The 20,354-nt window shown below is 50.3% G+C and overlaps 6 protein-coding genes across 6 annotated transcripts; 2 read left to right on the forward strand and 4 right to left on the reverse strand.

Moving 5' to 3' along the window:
- Positions 1 to 321: 321 nt before the first annotated feature.
- Positions 322 to 2,748, reverse strand: dbp4 (RNA-dependent ATPase HCA4; the record flags this gene model as incomplete). Its single annotated transcript, XM_040954550.2, has 1 exon — positions 322 to 2,748. The coding sequence occupies one exon, from the start codon at positions 2,746 to 2,748 to the stop codon at positions 322 to 324; it is 2,427 nt and encodes an 808-aa protein (XP_040814841.1).
- Positions 2,749 to 3,162: 414 nt separating this feature from the next.
- On the forward strand, positions 3,163 to 3,934 carry N7455_009454 (uncharacterized protein; the record flags this gene model as incomplete). The annotated part of the gene is made up of 3 exons (XM_040954561.2): positions 3,163 to 3,225; positions 3,280 to 3,323; positions 3,400 to 3,934. 3 exons carry the CDS (start codon positions 3,163 to 3,165, stop codon positions 3,932 to 3,934), a joined length of 642 nt encoding a protein of 213 aa, XP_040814786.1.
- A 421-nt stretch (positions 3,935 to 4,355) lies between these two features.
- Positions 4,356 to 5,342, forward strand: N7455_009455 (FAD synthase; the record flags this gene model as incomplete). The annotated part of the gene is made up of 1 exon (XM_040954635.2): positions 4,356 to 5,342. One exon carries the CDS (start codon positions 4,356 to 4,358, stop codon positions 5,340 to 5,342), a length of 987 nt encoding a protein of 328 aa, XP_040814879.2.
- Positions 5,343 to 5,957: 615 nt separating this feature from the next.
- On the reverse strand, positions 5,958 to 8,007 carry N7455_009456 (uncharacterized protein; the record flags this gene model as incomplete). The annotated part of the gene is made up of 5 exons (XM_040954757.2): positions 5,958 to 6,231; positions 6,290 to 6,595; positions 6,663 to 6,757; positions 6,816 to 6,996; positions 7,049 to 8,007. The coding sequence occupies 5 exons, from the start codon at positions 8,005 to 8,007 to the stop codon at positions 5,958 to 5,960; spliced, it is 1,815 nt and encodes a 604-aa protein (XP_040815002.2).
- Positions 8,008 to 8,876: 869 nt separating this feature from the next.
- N7455_009457 (uncharacterized protein) lies at positions 8,877 to 10,146 on the reverse strand (the record flags this gene model as incomplete). Its single annotated transcript, XM_040954637.2, has 3 exons — positions 8,877 to 9,611; positions 9,703 to 9,893; positions 9,990 to 10,146. 3 exons carry the CDS (start codon positions 10,144 to 10,146, stop codon positions 8,877 to 8,879), a joined length of 1,083 nt encoding a protein of 360 aa, XP_040814997.1.
- Positions 10,147 to 10,925: 779 nt separating this feature from the next.
- N7455_009458 (putative cell morphogenesis protein (PAG1)) lies at positions 10,926 to 19,865 on the reverse strand (the record flags this gene model as incomplete). The annotated part of the gene is made up of 3 exons (XM_065606211.1): positions 10,926 to 18,679; positions 18,752 to 18,784; positions 19,844 to 19,865. The coding sequence occupies 3 exons, from the start codon at positions 19,863 to 19,865 to the stop codon at positions 10,926 to 10,928; spliced, it is 7,809 nt and encodes a 2,602-aa protein (XP_065460174.1).
- Between the last annotated feature and the right edge of the window lie 489 nt (positions 19,866 to 20,354).

Here is a 20,354-nt window from a genome sequence, read left to right on the forward strand (position 1 = left end):
TTGAAGCCATCGATGAGTGGACGGGGGCCGAACCGTGCGAATGCTACGTTGATGTGTCAAGGAAATATCCGCTCCCCACATGCCGATTTGGGGTTGGAGTGCCGATTTTATAGTTTTGCACATGGCTTGTAGAGCTTATTTAGACATCTATGTTCTACCTAGGTATCCCATGTGTAAAATGCTATATGCTATACATGTCTGAAAATTATCGCTTTCATATTCACTATGCTTTTAAACCTCGCCAGGAAAGAGATTTTTTAGTTGGAAAGTATACGCCATACAAGACCTCACAAACCCATGAAACAATCCATGAAATGTACATTAACCAAGCAACCCACTGGCCAAAGCCTCCAGATCTCCCAGAGTCTCGATAGGCTTGACAGAAGCCTGGGCCTTCTTGCTCTTGGGCTTGTCGTCGTCGCTGTCTGGCTCGGCAAAAGAAACACGCTGCTTCTTGCTGGGTCGGGGCTCGTCGCGCTCGGAAGCAGAGTCTGAATCGGAGCCAGGGATCTCGAAAGGCACATGGGGGAGATGCGAGAGACCGCCTTCCTCCTCCGACATATCCGCCTCGGCCTCGGCACGCTCGCGCGCCTTGCGCTTCTCCTTCTTCTCGCGGCGCTTCTCGCGCATAACCTCCTTGTCCTCGATATCGGCCTGGCGCGTGCGCTCCGTCTCCCCCTCGAGGAACTTCTCGCGCTGGGCGTTGGCGTCGCCGCGGGCCTTGAACGCGTCTTCGTCTTCCATTTCGTACACCTCGTGGGCATTGCCCTCGTCGTCGTAGACCAATTTTGTACCCTTGCCCTTGAACTTGAGGAGCTTCTTTTTCGACTTGAGCAGCTTCTCGCGTCGCTTCGAGTCGATGAGTAGTGGGTCCTGGCCGTCCAAGTGCACCATCTTGACGCCCTTGGCGTCTTTGGTCTTTGGCTCGGCATCGGAATCCTCCGAGTCGGAAGAAGCGCTGTCCTCGCCGAGCTCTGCGTCGCCTGCGGCGAAGCGGCGCTTGACTGAGAGGAAGTCGGCATCCTCGTCGGCCTCGTCGTCGATCTCTGCACCGGCATCCTTGGGGGCGTCGGTAGCCACCATCGTGCCATCGTCGTTGATGAGTTTCGAGTAGTGCTCTGCCAACACGCCCTGGTTGCGTCGCTCGAACATACGGTCGTACCGTGTCCGCACCTCCTTCTCGTCCTTCTTCTTCTCTGTTTCTGAGTCGTCATCACCGGACATCTGTGCCATTCTCCAGGATTCGTTCTTCCGCTCCTTCGCATCGTCACCCTTGATGAACTTAATACGCGGAGCACCGGGAAGACCCAGACTAGCCGCATACTCTTCTAAGGGAAGTTCCTTAATCTTAAAGGTCTCCTTGTCCTTTTGCACGTAAATCGACTTGACGTAGGAGATGAAAGCTTTCTGGCCAAGATACTTCAGCTCTGGATCCTTGAAGCACATGTTTTGCAACTGATTCTTCACACTCTGCTGCTTGTTCGATTTGATGTTGATCTTCTCAATCGGTACCTTCTTGTGCTCAAGCTGCTTAAGGAATCCCTTCTCTTCGCTAGGGTCTAGGAAGAGCACAGCACGACCAACACGCTCGTAACGGGCTGTCCGTCCGACACGATGAATGTAGGTATCGGCGTCTTCGGGGCAGTCCATCTGGATAACCCAATCAACAGCGGGGAAATCCAGACCACGAGCAACAACATCAGTAGCGAAAAGAACAGCGTGTTGGGCTTGAGAGAACTTCGTGGTGATATCCAGTCGTCCTCCCTGTTTCTGTCGCCCGTGCAGGTGGAGCAAAGAAATACCAGGCTGCAATTGTCTTAGTGATTCATATACGTAGCGAACTTGCTTGCCCGATGACAAGAAGACCACTGTCTTAGATTTGAGGTTGCTGCGAATGAAACTCCAAAGGGTATCAAGCTTCTGCGGGAGTGGAGTAACGGTGTAGTGTTGTTGGAGAGTTGAGGGAGTGGCGGAGGCGGCTGCTTCGTGGACTGAGACATATTCGGGTTCCTGCAGACTCAAACGAGCCAAATCACCGACCTTCTTGGTCTGTGTGGCACTGAATAGCATAGTCTGGCGCTGTTTAGGAAGATGGTCGAGGATAGCATCCACGGTCTTCTGGAAACCCATGTCCATGATACGATCGGCTTCGTCCAGCACCAGCATCTGCAAGTTATTTGTCTCAAACATAGCCGTCTGATCCAAATGTTGCAACATGCGACCGGGTGTGCAAACCAGGATGTTCATACGTCCCAGGCGATCTTGTTCCTCGCGCAGACTCTTTCCGCCGATAATCAAACCAGCAGAGAAATTGTGGTATCTTCCGATCTTGCGAAGCACTTCAAAGATTTGAATCGCTAGTTCACGTGTAGGTGAAAGAACGAGTGCGCCGAGACCATCCAACTCGGTCCACTTCTTGCGATAGAGATTCTCGAGAATGGGTACTAGAAAGGCGAGGGTCTTTCCGCTACCGGTTTTGGCGGCACCGAGAATATCGCGGCCCTTGAATGCATGGTTGATAGCACGCGATTGAATGTCGGTAAGGGTTTTGAAATGAGAGGCTGAAAGACCCTTGGCTGTTGGTTCGGAGAGTGGGAGATCGGAGAAGTTTTTGACGGGAGCTTTGAGATCGAGGTCCTCGACCTGTTTGACGAGGGTAGCTAAGCTATCCTCACCACGCTTTCTTTTCAAGACCCGCCCTGTGTCCTGGTGAGTCTTTGACTTTCCTTTAACTGCTCGCGGCGCCATGATGTGGTTTGAGTTGAATCTTGAAAGTTAGCGGGCGGTGAAAACATCTTTTTTTTCTTCTTGGGGACGAAAAACGAAGGCGGTAGGTAAAGCGGTGAGGCACTAACCAGGTACATATGAGATCTATAGATCTTTTGATGTCTTGAGCTTATTGGTGGCTCCGTCTTCTATGGAATATCTGATATTCTTTTGGGCCCACTATATGTGTTCTAACAAAGTCTCATCAATGACAGACATAAGCGGACGACTACTGTTATGTGTTCCTAACTGCGAGCTTAACCCTCTTTGGAGATCCTGCGCGCGATTTCGCGCTGACTCAGCGGCTGATAAGCCCGCAGTCTTATCTTTCCTTGAGGTCTCAATCTCATGAGCGCCAGGAGCATTTCTACATCAAAAGAATCCCTAGAAGGCAATATGTCGGACGATGACCAGGATTTCCTCGATTCTCTAGAAAAAGAGGCCACCGAGTATAACAAGGTATGCCCCCCTCTGCAAGGTATACATCTATACTCAGACTGACACGCGACACAGGATGTCGAGATCGACCGCATTCGCAAGGCATTCAGCCTCGATTCGTAAGTCCAATCTTCCACAAGCTCTGAAATAGACCACCGCCCTTCTATATTCTCTACGGATATTAACCCATTACAGCTACGCCGTCCTGGACCTCCAACCCGGTGTTACGGAAAAAGACATCAAAGTCCAGTACCGCAAGATCTCGCTTCTGATTCACCCCGATAAAACCAAGAACCCCGCTGCTCCAGATGCCTTCGATCGACTCAAGAAAGCACAGACGGCTCTTCTAGACGAGAAGCAACGCGAATACCTGGACGAATGTATCTCCGACGCGCGCCGCCTGTTGATCCGCGAACACAAGTATACCCTCGACTCCCCCGAGCTGAAGACCGAAGAATTCAAGGTCGAGTGGCGGAAGAAGACGGTCCAAGTGCTATTGGAAGAAGAAGCGCGACGCCGGCGACAACTCAAGGCGCGCTTGCAGGAGGAAGGTCGTGAGCAACGGAAGGAAGAGGAAGAGCTTGAGGCGCGCAAGCGGAAGCGCGACAATGACAAGAAGTGGGAGGATACGAGAGAAGAGCGCATTGGCAGCTGGCGGGATTTCCAGAAGGGACGCAAACCTGGCGGTGAGGAGAAGAAGAAAAAGAAGAAGATGAAGGTATTGGGCTGATTTGACGTTCTTTTTTTTTTTTTTTTCTTCTGAGCGTTGCTGGCGTTTGGGGATCTACTCGTATGAATTGTCACGGCCACGGCCGCAATCAAAGCATTTTTCAAGGTGCATTCAGTAAATTGTATCAAGAATTATACATGCGCATGTGTATCCGCGATATCCAAATCCACGAGAATCTACCGAGTTCCACCGAGGAACTGCGGGGAGACGCGGGGGTTCCGGGAAGATTCCAATTTTGTTACATCTGACGAGGTTGAATTGTCTATGTAGGTGTGCAGATATATCTACATACATATATGCACACATATGCACACATATACTTGACATGCGTGATATCCCCGCAGTGGATTAAGTTGTGTCTCCCCGAGAAACCCACACCCCGCCCCGAACCTCGCTCTGTCAACCTCACCCCAATACAAGCATGACTGAAACGACAGCAAAGAACGCGCCTTACCGGCCGCAAGATCATCTCAAGCCATTCCCACCACTGTCACCAGCAACATCCCAACCATTGAAACCATCAACCCCCTCCAATCAAGAAGCCGAGCCGAACCAGAATGGAACAGCCCACACCAACAAACAAACCCCCAATGACTCAACCAGCGACGAAACAATCCCTCCTCTCCCAGTCGTGATCGCGCGGATCCACGCCCGCGTACAAGCCTTCCTAAACGAACCCCACGCCCCGGACACGCTGCTAGCCTCTGTGCAACGACAAACGCGCATCTCGCTAGAAGTAGTCAGCACCGCGCTGCAGCGATACAAGCTCTCGGAACTCTCCGTTTCCTACAACGGCGGCAAGGACTGTCTAGTCCTGCTGATTCTGTTCTTGGCCGGGTTGCACCCAACCCGCGCCCGCAATGATACAAACCCCTCCCCCGCAGACCTCGAAGCCGAGGCCCAAATAGCCGCTGCGACGGTCATCCCGGCGATCTATGCGCTCCCGCCTGATCCCTTCGATGCAGTCGAAGACTTTGTCGTCTCTTCTGCTGAAGCTTATCATCTCGCTATTACAAAGTACACGACTGCGCCGCCGGATTCGACGCTCCGGTCGAGCTTTGAGGATTATCTGGCGCGTCACCCTGGGATTCGGGCGATATTTGTTGGTACACGGCGGACGGATCCTCACGGTGCGCAGTTGACGCACTTTGATCGGACGGATGGGGGCTGGCCTGATTTTGTTCGTGTGCATCCCGTGATTGATTGGCATTATGCGGAGATCTGGGCGTTCATTCGGCATCTAGGTTTGAAGTATTGTTCGCTCTATGATGAGGGATACACCAGTCTTGGCGGCACATCTGATACCCATCCTAATCCGAGATTGCGGACTGGGGCTCAGGCTGATGGACAGTATCTTCCTGCTTATCAGCTCACGGAGGATCTAGAGGAGAGACTGGGGCGCAATTGATTTGAATAGTGTGGATTGTCTTACCTGTGTATAGATTGAGATTTATATCTCATTGGCCTTTGCGGATAGATTGCTTTGCACGTTACAGTTGTGCTCACGCACCTTGGATCTTGAACATGGACACCTGCGAGGAGTAGTTTTGGTCTTGAATAATATCATAGTAGACTGCGCAACCCATTAAGGTGCGATAGCGTTCTTTGAACGAAGTCTTGAAACATGCATCTTGTCTGTCACATATGCTGAAAACATGCAAAGTCCATATAACTGCGAAAGAAAAAGAGCAACTCCATCCTCCATCAAACTCCATAAGAATACAAACTGAACTCCATAATGATATCGTGTAGAGTCGTCTAAAAATACCGTGAAGTGTGGAAAACAGAAAAACAACCGAATATCATATCGCGAATCATGAATCGTGAATCGTGGAACAATCATAAAAGAAATGCAAGGCTGAGCCATACATCGTCAATACATTCTGCGAATGGTAACAGATGCTGCGCATTTGGATATTCGAGAGCACCATGGAGCGGTGCCGATCATCTTATCCTGTGTGGATAAGATGTAAAGCCTCCCATGCAAATACAGATATGCGTGAGAGCATTTTGCACAACAGGTTTAAGTGCACGAGCGAGCCGGAGAGAGAATGATCATGGGAGAAGAAGAAGCGGGGGATACAGATCCCGCTCTGATATTCTCTTTACGAGACCCCATAGTCGGCGAGTCCGGCATGACAGTCTTGGAAGAACCACCAGAGAGATCAGTGTAAGAGCGACGGCTCAGGGACAAGGCTCGATTGCGATAGGCAGGCGTGTGGTCAAGAGCGTTGAGGCTCCGAGTCGACAAGGAACTGCTTCGTGCACTGCTGGAAGGATTTTTCATGTGTGGGTGGCTGTGAGATCAATTAGAACGGGTTGAAGTACCACACAATGTGAGTATTAGGCACATACCAAGGAGAGATCGAGGTTGCCGGGGTCCAGTTAGAACCCACTCCAGCTGGAGAGGTGTAGCTGACTTGAGAGTTCGGGGTAAGATGAGAGCCACGTTTCATCCCGGGGGATGGAGTAGATCCCTGAACCACTTCAACCGAGTAGTTGTACTCTCCGGCCCGATAAGCACGACGTTCGTTGCTCTGTTGCTTCAGAATCTTTTGGGCCTTGGTATCAGCAAAGCGCAGAAGGAGCTTCACTCCATCGTCCTTGGTGACATTGTGGAATTCCATCAAGACTTTTTCGGCAACATCACGGTTTTCGAAGCTATAAATGAGGTTTCAGCCTCCACCCAGAACAAGCCATGAGAGTCAAGCAATTTGGGCTATGTTACCGTGCGAAGCCCACTTCCTTGCTCACGCCTGTCTTCTCATCGCGACTGATCTTCTCGGAAACGACACGCCACGGCTCGAAATGACGACGCAGGTCCTAACAAGCTTATTAGAATTTAACTAGACAGGCCAAGGGTGGGGGTTGTATAACTCACAGCTTCAGTCCAATCGATTGGAATGTTGGTGCAGTATATATTGGTAGAAGACTTGTCCTCCAGGTCCTTCAGGCGAGAGTTGCGGGATTTCTGCGCGAAGCTAGCTTGGTAGCCGAGGTAAAAGAAACCGCGAATGCAGTTCTCGCAGGATTCGAAGCTGTAATACTGCACAAAACCGAATCTGCAAAAGAATCAGAATAAACCATCGGAAAGAAGTTTCGTGAGGCAGGTACCCTTTGCAGAGACTGGTGTCCAGGTCCACGATCGCCTTGCAACGCTCAATCTTTCCGAAACGGGCTGCGTAGGCATGCAACTTCTCATCGGTAGTCTCGGGCAAGAATCCTCTGATGTACACATTGGTTATACCCTCGCGGTTCTCCAGACACTTGGCGAGTGTCAACTCGGACGGGTTAGTCCACATGGCAGGCACCGCACGTGGAATGGCAGGGTCTTGTTGGGTCAGAGCCTCCAGGTCCTGAACGACATATCCGTTCGGGGTCTTCATCATCTGAAGGGGGAGCGAGAGCGACCCAAGCTGGGAGGGAACCATACCTCCATAAGAGTAACCAGAGATGGAACCACCATCCATGCCAGAAACAAGGGCCGAGGGATAGTAATGAATTTGACCAGTGTTCTCGGCCTGAACTCCCTTCTGGCCATCGGACATATTCCATGTAGCTTGCTTGTTAGTTGTCCCATCATTCATGTCGTAGTTCATCATGTAGGGCCACGACGAATATCCACCAGCCACCACAGGGTTGACGTTCGAATAAACCCCCGTTGGAAGATAGGAGAACTGACCCATCTGATCGTTCTGACCAGAGACACCGTTGGGAACAAAGGATGAGACGGTCGGAACGCCATTGAAAACGGTGGAATTAGGAACCAGGATGAATGGGCTGTTGTATGCACGGTTCGTATTCGACCAATCCATGTTTGCGTTCACTTGAACGGGCGCGGTGCCCGTTGGGCCGTTGAACTTGGGACGAGAGTTCTGCAGATTCAATCCTCTGAAAAGATTGGTCAGGCCTGCAACGCTGCTATCACGGGAACTCGGATTGGTGGATTGCTGATACCTGGGGCCATAGGGTGTACGAGGCTCATTTTGGTGGTAGTTTCCAGACTGGGAGCTTGATGTCTGGCCAGAGCCAGAGCCAGAGGAGCTCGTGTGCTGGGAGCCCTGGGCATGCATAATGAAGGGCGTACACTAGACATCGATTTTGTCAGCTGGCCCTTCGGGGATGACAAACAGGCAAAGGACAAGGGCTTTATGGGCAGTCCCTTTGGCCTCCATTTGGCAAAACGCCCCAATGAAATGGGCTTAATAGCATGAAACTGACCTGGCGAGCTCCTGCACCAAATTATATAGGCAGTTCTGACAAGAAAGTCTGGCTGCTGTTCAAGCATGCCAGGGTCAGCCAAAACGGAGACTGGGAGTATAGTCGAACATGACCAGAATTGAGGGGATGACTTACCTGTTGTCGAGGATGCAACTTGCCGTCTGTTCTCTCAGGCTGCAAGGCGTCTGATGATAACGCGAAGCGAAGACGAGGTACGTGGGGATGAGGTATACGGCAACGAAAGTCTGGACGGTCTTGGAATCGAAGATGGGATAAATGGGCCAGGACGAAACCGATGGCAAAAGAAATGGGGGGATAGGGGATAGGATGGGGATGGATGGGGATGGAAAGATGAGATGGAGGGAAAACTCCTAAGAAAGAATGGCAGACCTTTTAAGGAAAGAGCGTAACAATAGGAGAAGGAGCTATGGGGGAGATTTGGTTTTGGGGGAAAAGGGAAAGGGAAGTCACGGGGAGATAAAATTATATACGTGTACCTAGAAACCGTATAATATCAACTGATATTGGAATACTGTCTATGCTCTGAAGACATAGGAACACAAATTGGAAATCTTAGACTTGATTCCATCGAGAAGAATGCTAAATTGCAATTTTATGTCCTGAAATCCACATCTATGAGAAAGAGCAGTAGGTACTGAGTCGAGGGAGATATCCAAAGAAAGGAGAGTACTCAGGGGACTTCACTCCAAATGGAAAGAACTTATTGAGACTTCTCCTGCAACCACTTGTAAACCACGGAGAAATCCTTGCCACGGTGCTCCTCCTCAACAGCCTTATACACCTCACGAGCCTGAGCACCCAGGGCGAGAGGAGTATTAGACTGCTCTGCAGCCGCAAGAGCCAAACGGAGATCCTTATGCATGAGACTCACCCCGAATCCGCCCTCATAGCCACGCGATGCGGGGGCTGTCTCAACGACACCAGGAACGGGATTGTTAACCTCAGAGGGCCAGCAGCGACCAGTAGACGAATTGATCATTTCCGCCAAGGCCTTGGGCTCGAGTCCCCAGCGAACACCGAGGTTCATAGCCTCGGCAGTGGCGATATTATTCAGGGCCAAAATGTAGTTATTGGCGAGTTTGCCGGACACGCCAGCACCAGGCTCACCAAGATGCCAGGCCTTCTTACCCATCAAGGCGAGCACACCGCGAATACGCCCAAGCAATTTGTCTGACTGTGAAGAGGCGCCGAACATAAATGACAGCGTTCCTGCGCGAGCACCAACCACACCTCCTGATACGGGGGCGTCCACGAAGCGGCCAGTTTGCGTGGTGTGGATTGCGTTTGCGATATCCTTGGATGTGACGGGGTCGATAGTGGATGCGTCGATGAAGAGACGCTCCTGCTCGAGCGGCGGCAGCGGCCCATGTTTAAGGATAGAGTGGAACACGTCAATGACATGCTGAGACTCCGGGAGACTGGTAACCATGACTATCTAAACAGTAGACAGAAATTAAGTACAGTCCATGTAGGAAATCCCACTAGCCCGGCCGCAGGCTAGACCCGCACGGTAGATAGCCACTTACCGATTTCTCGGCGACCTCGCGCGCACTCTGAGCGATCTCGACTTGGCCTTCATTGGCGCCTGCGCCATTGCTTTGTGCGGTCTCCTGGGCCTCTGCAACGAATCGTTTCATAACATCTTCATTGACATCGCGCACAATCAAGGTATCAGATGCGGGAATCTTGGCGCGCAGATTTTTGGCCATGTGGTAACCTAGAGTAGTTAGCTAATGCAATACAAGCAACCCACGGTCCATCGTATAGCCGAGGTTGTATATCCGAGGTCCTCGCTGCAGATCCCACAACATACCCATTTGCCCCAGTCCGACAAAGCCCCACGTAGCGTCACGGTGCATAGTTGTGGAGAAAGCTCGGGCCTGGCTGGACGGCCAGCGTCGGGGATCCACTGCGGACGCATGGAAGCAAGTCGCCCTCCGTGGGAGGGACATAGCCGTTCGGAGACTCATTTTTTGATAAATTTGAAGGGCTGTCTGATTTTGGAAAGAAATTGCAAGTGACAAGTGTTAATAAGTGTAGACAATGATGGTTGATGGATCAACAATGCCGAGACCAAGGGGGCAGAGCAAATGTTTGATTGTTTTGAATCCAGGAGAGCTGAAATGGGGAGAAGGGGGTATTTAAAAGAGCTAGGATGCACCATGCCTGCACCATGCCAGCTCCGCATAGCCCTTAACCGTGGCTATCCGAAATGCTAGGGAGCGAGATGGATATGCATCGCAGACTGGAATGCGGGGAAGACCGGATTAGGAAAGCCGTGGGGAATCGCGTCACGTGCTATATATGGGGTATAAGTACTCAAATTTTGATCTGATCTATGTATCTATCGCCATGGATGTTGAACCTTGAATGAAAGGTAGCCTCTAGAAAAAGATACCAAAAAGCACTTCCAATTCCCGACCAGAGTGCTGCCCTTTGTAAAGGTGACCGGACTTTAACATAAATGCAAATATATAGACTTCGATTTTGAAATGCAAAACACCTGATATGTAAGTCCATCAACTTCTAGGATATGACTATATGGACTGTACAGGATGCAGAGGCGCGGATCAACGCTAGATAGACAAGACCAATGGCGAAGTAGATGGACGAGTAAAGGGTATGTATGTAAAGTGATCCAAACTCCCAAGAAATGCGCAGGCAGCCTGGAAAAGGGCCGATAACAGAAAAGAACAAGCAAAGCGATAAAGCAGAAACGTATGATGGGGTTCGGGGAAGTACAGCAAGTTCACCTCGGCGATGCCGGGTGACTGGTAGGTGCTGAGAGATATTCCTCGGGTACCTTTGGAACACGAGGTGAGTTGGCTGTTTGCACAATGGCGCGGTGTTGTGCGCGGAGGAGGTCCCGCTGTCGCTCCTTTTCTCTGTTGGCTGCACCACCAGTCAGCCTCCTCATACCGCTGCGAATCATTGATTCTATGGAGTGTGGTCCATCGGTTGCACTGCGGATCATGGGCGCAGGTGGAGTGGTGGCCTTCTTGGTCACCGGGCGCTCCTCTAGATCGGAATGCACCTCGTCAGGATCCTCGTCGGACAGGAAAGCGGAATCGCTGAATCCAGCGGGGAGTGTGGCATTGGGTGCATTGGAAGCGGTGTGAACATAGAGATTGTTGGCAGGGGAGGTGACAGAGCGGGTATGGGAACCGGACCGTAGTATCTGTGAGCCGTTTGGTGGTATCGCCGTGACCGGGGAGTACACACCCGGCCCATCGAAGCGGAAATTTGGCGGGCGAGACTCAGCGAGCCCATTATGGAAGGATGATGTAGAGCCTGTCCGAGCGAGCGATTCCCGCAAAATTGGGGCGGTCTGCTGGTCGTACAGATGTGCGTTGGTATCCACATAGTTACCAGTGAATCCTCGCAGCATCGGAGGAGCGATAGGGTTCAGCACAGGGGTGATTGTATCGGTATCCTCGAAGAAGTCATCTAGACTGTCCAGCTTCTGCACGATATCTCCCATATTGCCATCAATCTGCGTATCGATTGATTTCATGGTATCAGCTCTAATTGGGAAGAACGAGTCGCTGTATTCGTCCGCATGGAAGGCCACACCGGGTGTCATGGCATTTTCCTGTTGTCTGTCTTCGGCCTCAACACATGTGTAGAAGACGGCGTGGACGTTGTGTCGGGTCATGTTTGACTGGGTTGCAGGCATGGGGACTGACCATCCCGTCGGTTCTGGAATTCCGTATAGACTCTGGATTCGCTCGTACTCCTTGCGGATAGCACGAGAAGAGGCTGCTGACGCCATACTCATCCGAAGATGTTGGCGCTCCATTGGGTTTCCTGAGACAGTGATGATATTGTCTAGAACTTCCAGAGCCTGAGGGCAGAGATCGGTTTGTAAAAGCCGGAGTAGTGGAGAGATCAGATCTGGGCCATGGCAGGTGACCTCGTTGCGCCGCATGTCCACCTCGGGAATCAAGACACAGAGGATCCTCATTGTTTTGATGCGGAACCAATCCGTGGTATTAGTGAGAAGTCCCATGAGGAAGATGAGACATTGGAAGTCCAGCTTGGGGAAGTAGTACGACTTAATCTCGGTGATGATGTGGTCGAGGAACACCCCAGCGGTCTTGTACTGCTGGTTGGCAAACCCAAACAACGATGCTGCAAGGCGAGGGCATCGCTCATTCTCAGCCACGCGGGCAAGTATGCTGGCACGAGCGATAGGTTTGGGGTCACTGAACCCCTCCTTGAAGCATTGAAGGAAGTGGGGTAGGTTGGCCAGCACAGTGAATAGATGTCGAGTTCCATCTCCGATAAGATCATTGTTTGGAAGACCACTGAGAGTATGGAGTAGATCGAGTGTACGATCAAAGGACTCAGACGATTTCATTCCCTTGAATACAAGGTCCTGGAGACCATCAAAGCCGCCTTCCCAGTTTGGTGGTTGACCTTCGATAAGGTTGGCCACCACAACCGGATCACTGAGATCGACCCGGTCAAGGAATTTCTCAAGCATGCCAATACTCTCGATAAATTCAGTCTCGTGGATTGTGTTGAGACAAGCACATGTCGTCCAGAATAGCTGAGGATAATCCAGAAGGTCTGATGGTGCTAGTGAGCTGATGATGATCTTCAACGTAGTAAGAATCTCCATCGAGAATGTCTGGTAATCAGTTTCCTCGTCTGCAATAGTGTTTGAAAGCCGGGCGAGCATATCAGCCAGCATTCGCGAGTCTAATGATGTCGAGATACAGCGGAAGATCTGGAACGAGCGGCATGCTAAATGCCGCACTGGACACGAGGTGGCCCAGTTCAATGCCTCCTTGGCCCATAGGTCGCCAACGCCTTCGTAAGCGAAGCTAAAGAACTTGACGACATCACGGGTGACTGAGGCCATAGATGCAGGCACCCGGCGATCATCAATCTCTTCCTCCTTGCCATGATTCTCTTCATATTCCCAAACGACTGCGGGATCGCTCTTACGTATTGATTCCACGAAATCTTCAACGGATTGCCGGGCACCCACCGGGGCGTCGTCCTCAAGCTTCGCTGCTATCAATTCATGGATAAGATGTACCAGCATCTCACGAGCTTGCTCCTGCACAGTTACTGTATAATGGTCCCAAAGAATGAGAACGATGTGAATCAGCTTGACAACATCACCCAGGGCGAGAGTCACCGGAGCGACCATCAGATCAACGAGGAATATCAGGGCAACCTGTCCAAGGGATAGACCAGCTTGTTTGTTTCCGACAGGGAGCACTGTGCCAAGATCGGCAACATATGGGAGACTTTTGATATCAGGAGGGGGTGGAGTGAGTTCTTTCCGCTCTTGCACCATGTTCTTTGGCACAACCTGCAACAAGAAAAATTCGATGACCTTCGATCCTGCTGGAGTCCCAGACAAGAACACGACCATTTGCTTAGCATACTCCACAAAGTTTTGCTCTTTGCGCTCTAGGCAGATGCTGATGATAAAGTCAAGAACCAGCTGCACATTGCCACCGTGAGGGCCTGTTGCCAAGGCCTGCCATAGTGCTTGCACTTGGTTAGGTAGGACTGTACTGCAACGAATGGTTATCTCAAAGAGGTTTGCGAGCAACATGTATGACTTGGCTGTAGGGCCGCCATTCGGGTCAACCTGTAGCTCCATTGTTTGAACCCATGGCAGGATGGCAGCAACCATATTTCGCTGGCTATCAGGTCGAAGACTGCGGAAATGCAAAGAAAACTCCGAAAAGATGGTGAATGCCAAGTCAGAGTGCTGACTAGCTAATCTTTTCGAGATTTCGAACTGGGCTAACTTGTATACCGCGGTAGTCTTGTCCGAGATACTAATATCGAAGTCTTGCAGCCTGGAGTTCTTCTGCTGACGCTCCTCGAGTTTTCGAAGAAGCTTAGCAGACTTCATTCGGATCTCACGCTTCTCATTGCCTAGTGTCACCAAGACTGCCCCTAGAACTCTCCAGAATTCGAGCGGATAGTCTGGATATTCAAAAAGCACCTGCGTCACCACCTCGAAGTAGCTCTCGATAGTCTTGGGCCGCTCAGTAACGTAGCACATCTCTATTGATCGCTCCATCAGATAGGAATGTTCCTGGTTGTGAATGATGAGGTTCTTGAGAGCCCGGCGGCCGATGGCATGCCATTTATCACTGACGGTGTTGAAGATCATTTCAATCCATGAAAGCATGCGGGTAACATCAAATTGGAGCACAGAACCGCTTTCGGTGGTGATGCTGATGGGGCCAGCACACAGAAAAGCCATTGCACTCAAGGCTGCTGCGCGGAGATTCTTCTTCTCTATTTCCATAGCAGCAGCGGTATTTTTCATTTCACCTGTCTCGTGTGGTCGGGCCATGGAAAACTTGCGCATATTCTCTTCTCTTTCAGAGATTTGAGGCTGGTTTGGCGAGTATCCACACCAGTCCTCCATAAGAGAGAAAGCAGACTTCCGCGACTCGAAGGGCATCCAGCGGGCAGGATCCTTGGTACGATTGATGCCTTCAAATATTTCCTCCATCAGTCCGCAAAAATGGAATCGCAAGCCCTGGAATTCCCAGTCGTTCTGAACCTCAGCATCACTAAGGAAAATACGAATATCCTTTGCGTACGTGACAAGGTTGTTGACGATCCAGTCGTCATTGTAAACCTCGGGTTCTTGAAGGAAGTGAGACGTGAGTTTGTAAACATTTGTGACCTCGGTGCGCAGGCGATCAGTCTTCCTGTTTCGACGGGGGCTGCTGGGGCTGCGGTAGTGGTTGCCAATTCTCATCTTAGCCTCCTCGTTGCAGGTTGTAACGGCGTACTGCAAAGACTCAAGAAGCGTGCGATAGAGGTTTTTATGAATCGAGCCCAAAGCAACAACAATAGCGCTGCGAATGGAATCCCGTTCAGCAGAAAGGAGGGGAATAACAAATGCGAAGAGACTTCGAGCGGAGCTGATCTTATCTTGAGACTGGTGCGCTCCTTTGGAAGCTTTGCGTGCATGCTGGGCATTTGCCAGCTGGCTTTGAGATTGAGCCCCAACACTAGTGACGGTAGTGCAGGCCATGACCAAGTAAAGCTTCCATTGCTCGACGAGAATCTCAGATGTGGCATGGTTTCTTCCCATGGGGCGACTCTGGTACACATCCATGGGAGCATATTGGGGGAATCTTGTACTCTCAGCAAGAGATGTAATGATCTTGTGCATCTGAACAAGACGTGCACATACAATCTCCCTTCCCAGGGTTACAGCGAACGGACAAGTCTCAAAGCTGACGCGGATAATGTTGGGAAATACCTTGGCCCACAATGTTGAATCATAAGAGACTTCACTGCTACACAGTTCGATAATAGTATTTTGAGAAGCGCTTCTTCTTTTACCTTTTTGGATCCGGCTCCGCTCTGCCACCGTCAAATGCTCATCATTCACATCTAGGATTTGCTGAGAATCAGCCTCAAGGATCCGAATGATTCTTGTGTTTTCCTTCCCAAGAGCGCTGTCAAATTCGGTGATCAACCGCAAAACAGTGATGGCAAAGGCTCGAACACGTCTTGACTGAGAACACAAGAAAAAGAGCCCATGTGACTCAATCTCCTCCACATGGGCGAGGACACTCGATAAATCGAGATGCAGGGCTCGGCTACCAGAAATGGATCTCTCCAATTGATCCATCGCTGCCGCGCCTTTCGTTTTTTGTTTGATCTCGTCAATCCAGATCTGCAGTAACTCGACGTATAGTCTAAGAGTGGACTCGATATGGCCCGGTCCAAGCATTCCTTCGTCTGACATGGTGGAATAGCGCTCGTCAAAATTGAAGATGAACCTAGCAAAGCCGATTGTAACTTGTTGGGCGTGCAATTGCCGCGCAATGGCCTTCAACGAGTCCGCTGAGGAAGTAGCGATATTTGACTGCACATGAGCAGTTCCGGTGCACAGGAGATTGATGAGCGAATTGAATGGGATGTGGTCGGAGAGGCAGCGAGGAAGGGCCTGGACTGCCACATGGAGCAAATCGTAGAATCCTTGCTTCTGGTCCAGGGTTGTGACATGGTCATCACCACGACGACCAAAGCTGAAAGCTTCTGAGATTGGAGTTTTGGGCGTAGTTCCACCAAACTTCTCGTCCAGAACTGCCTGTCCACCGAATGTGTTATCACAGAGCAAAGTGATCTTGCCTAAAACTTCACAAAATCGGAAATAGTATTCCCTCACATTATCACTTAGTCTCGCTGTATTAACAGGTTGCCATGAAGCTGGGTCTTGCTTCTGAGAAGCACTAGGCACTTTGTACTCTTTAAGCAGCTGGGGTCGATGGAAATACACGGGGGTTGAAACGTCGGTGAAAGGGTTTGGGAGCGAGCCAGTCGGGATCGGAGGGCAGAGTTGGTCACTTGTCTCCAGATCAGACATTGTAGCCAGGAAAGCGCGGATTCCAATGACCATTTTCTCTGGCTCCATCTGTTCTATCTTCAACTCTCTGCCAGATAGGAACAGATCCGAGTTGATCAAAGGGAAAATAATGCTACGGAAACAGACATCCGGATGCTTGAAACCGATGATTTGAATCAGCTGGATCAACGGATCGGCAAAGACCGGCTCTGCGCTCATGTACGTTCTCCTGCCGGTCGGCAAAGCAATCTTTGCCACTTCTTCAACCTTGCGAAGAGTGGTTGTGGGGGAGTCTGAAAAGCGGAAGAAATAGGTCCAGACCAGACGACAGATAGCATGGAGGGCGGGTGCACGAGTAGGGCGGTCCTTCAAACGTGCAGGCAAGCTCGAAATCATCGAGAGCCACTGGGAAGAGAAAGTCTCTTTGTTGGAGATGCAAAGCAACAGCACATTCAACGAGAAGGAAGATGTCCAATGACGAGGCTTGATAAGAAGCTGTGTCAGGCGCGGTTGGATCAGGTCCACGAATTCCTTCCACCGAGGCAGTGAAAGATCACAGCTCGGGTTGGCAGCGACAGGGAGAAGAAGTTTCTCAATCACGTAGCAGTATGCCTGTTTGATACGCTGCCCGTGGGCATTGACAAACAAGCGTGCCAACGATCGCATGAAATCACAAGACTTGGGCCATCCTTCCGAAGTCATAGGCAAACGTAGATAGCGCATGCAGAGGATCAGCAACTCCGACTTTGAATCACTCTCGCGAGATGGCCCCCGGGTAGCTTCCTCCTTCTGATAGCGCTCGAGTTCTGTCAAATAACGACCAGCGACTCCGGAGAAATTGGATTCACTCATGATACCCAGCAATTGACCATAGATTCTCCAATTAGCCATCCGCAGGGGTGATGCCGAGATCTGATCCGGGTCAGAGCTCTTCACCTGGCCAAACACGATGTCTTCTAGACGATCTGCCATGTCGAAAGTGATTGAAGCCAGGCTACTCTGGTTGAAGATCTCAATCAGGACTCTACAGACTAAGTATACCGAGACCGTTGCACGTCGCTCTATCAAAGCGACCTCGTCGGGACGACCGACAAAGGGCGTCGATTGCTGTGTCCGTTCGGCGGTAGCAGTTGGGTCACCAGGCTGTGTCGGCTCAGTATTGCGGCGCAAGATGGGGCCATTCTCTGTGGCAGCGGGCGAAGGTCTTTGGTCATTCAACATCTGTCTCGCCGTAATAGCAGCATCTCCTTTAGCCTTGCGCCAGAACATAATTGTATCAATCAGAGGTTTCGGTTTCTGTCGAGCGATATGTCCTAAAGCCGATATCAATTGATCAAATGTCGGGTCTGCTCCAGGACCGCAAACCTCCTCCACGGGAGAATCGGATTCCCCCAGCTTCATTATGGCCTGATTGATCTTGTTGTCTGCCTGTCCAACAAAGGAGTTAAACAAATGATGCAATGCATATTCCCCAACAGTCTTTGATTCCGCGTGATGTTTGGACTGTGACCGACTATCTGACCGCTCGCGTCTTGGCTTTCCTCCAGAGTTCATTCGGTTGTGAAGTATGGCGGCGGGGCTCACATCTCTCAGTGCTGTGTCACTGTCTTTGATCGTACTCAATGTTGGCGGCAATCCATGACTAGCGGATACTCCGGATGGTGTCGAATAACCCGAGTGTGTTTCCAGAGGGTCGAATTTGGCGGGAAGGGTGGCCTCGTCAAACGCACCGCGACCGAGGGAGGCAATGAGCTCTGGGCTCAAAGGGCTTGTGGAAGCGGTTGATCCGGCCATGCTCGTATTTCGTGAATGCTGCATGCCATGTACGATGGAAGTCTGCCGGTGGTGACCATACGAGTTGGAAGGCCGTCTTTCTAATCCCACTTCATATCCTGTAGGGCGGACGTTCGATACGTCGGGGCTCTTGGAGCCGGAGTGACCGCGTCGGGGTTGGATAGGGGCGAGAGTGGAGGGATCAACTGGTCTTCCTCGGACGGTAGAGGATTCGCGACTGTGCAAAGGAGTGGACTGGGCGGTCCGGGTCCCTCGGCGTTCCGATGGAGATGCGAGAGTATGGTGTGATGCAGACTTAATATCGTCGGGGATGAGGGGCAGGATGGTCTGGCCAGGGCCAGCTTTGGCAGGGTGTGAAGCCACTAGAGATTCAAATGTCAGACCGAGTCCGTTTGCTCCGATAGCGATACCCAGGTAGTGTTTGCAAGACGTACTATTAGAGATTATGAGAACCTCATTGCTCAAACCTGCAAGCAGCCTCAATAATCAAAGGTTGTAAGCTGCACATAGCCAATTCAAGAAGCCAAGGGGTGTGAAGACTTTGGGTAAGAGAGCTTGATGTTTTTATCGGGCGCACGGGTACATCTTTTTGGGGGGGGGGGTTTATTATTAAGCCTCATATTAGATGGATAGATAATATCCATGGATATTTAGATATATATATGTCTGTTAATTTCAAATTTGATACTTTAAACCTCTTTATAGTCCCCTAAATGTTTCCTTATTCTTTTGTATTATATACGTATATCAATTCATCTTGAGGTCCCGTCGGGCACTTCAGGGCTGCCATGCTTAGCCTTGGCTCTTACATCTCCCCACAGAGCCTCACTAGCCTTTTGACTGGACTTTTTGAGTTGACCCCTTTTCAGTTCTTTTTTATTTATTTATTGGGAGGAGTTGGACTTTACCAGAGAAAAGGACCTCATCTCTTTTCCTCTAATATAACATATATCATATGTCATAGTCAAAGAGCCGTTTAAGGTATAAAGTAAGGAACAAAGATGTCAGGGGAACGAACGTTCGGAACGGTTTCGAATGCCGGGCGGGGTACGGAGACTACGGAGAATATGAGACTATTTCTTGGGAAACTTGAAACAAATGTCTATTCTGGAGAACGCGTGGAGAGAAGGCTGTAGACCTCACTATATGTAATTGGGTGGCTACTTTGATTATATATACATACCTCTATTTTTGGGGCCATGTCTTTCGATCCTATACGGGATCTACGTCCGGAGTATATATATATGAAGGTCGAGATATCAGGGGCATCGGCACATAATCCGTCCAATAGCACAAAGTGTAGGGTTTAGAGTGATAAATGCTGGAAATATTGTATTTCGAATATTTCGAATATTTCGGATCTCTCGAGTGTGTTCACTGTTACATATGTATACTCGGAAAATATATTATAGGTGAGGTCGATGTATTCAGGGAGGTACATACGGTATATAAAGAAGAAGTATGCTCAACAACATGCCTACACTAGTTTTGAGTACATAGATTGGGATATAACAATCGGCACTAACAATCTACGATCTTCCCCCACATGTAAGGGATGGCAAAGCCGGGATCCGAGAGCCCAAAAAGGCAATTCGCCACGTTGGGAACAAGAAGTTCAATGTACTCCGTACTCCGTTATGTACAACTTCTCCGGAAGAGAAGAATAGCAAAAGCGGAAGGCGGAAATCATTCCGCACAAGAAAGACCGTGTATAATGTGGACTCTTATCTCCCGAGCGGGCTTGCCGTTTCCTCTCTTACCTCTTACCCGAGCTCCGCCTTTCATTCCAAGCTTGACCGGGGCAATGTCTCGATTGACACATTTGAAGGAAAACTGCCGTGGAGAACCCATACTAGAACGTACTTGGGTGGACGCCGATAATTGCTTCCGATAAATTTGCCCACGGCCATTTCCCCCCACATTATTCACATTCATTTACATGTATATATATAAGTCTACGAAGGGCTTGGGTGGTCTGAGTGTCTTTCTTAATTTTTTCCCCTCAATTTTCTTCTTTATATATATTCTATTTCCTCC

Source organism: Penicillium solitum, assembly GCF_028829755.1.
Source record: "Penicillium solitum strain IBT 25940 chromosome Unknown utg000008l_segment0_segment0, whole genome shotgun sequence".
NCBI classification, from domain to species: domain Eukaryota; kingdom Fungi; phylum Ascomycota; class Eurotiomycetes; order Eurotiales; family Aspergillaceae; genus Penicillium; species Penicillium solitum.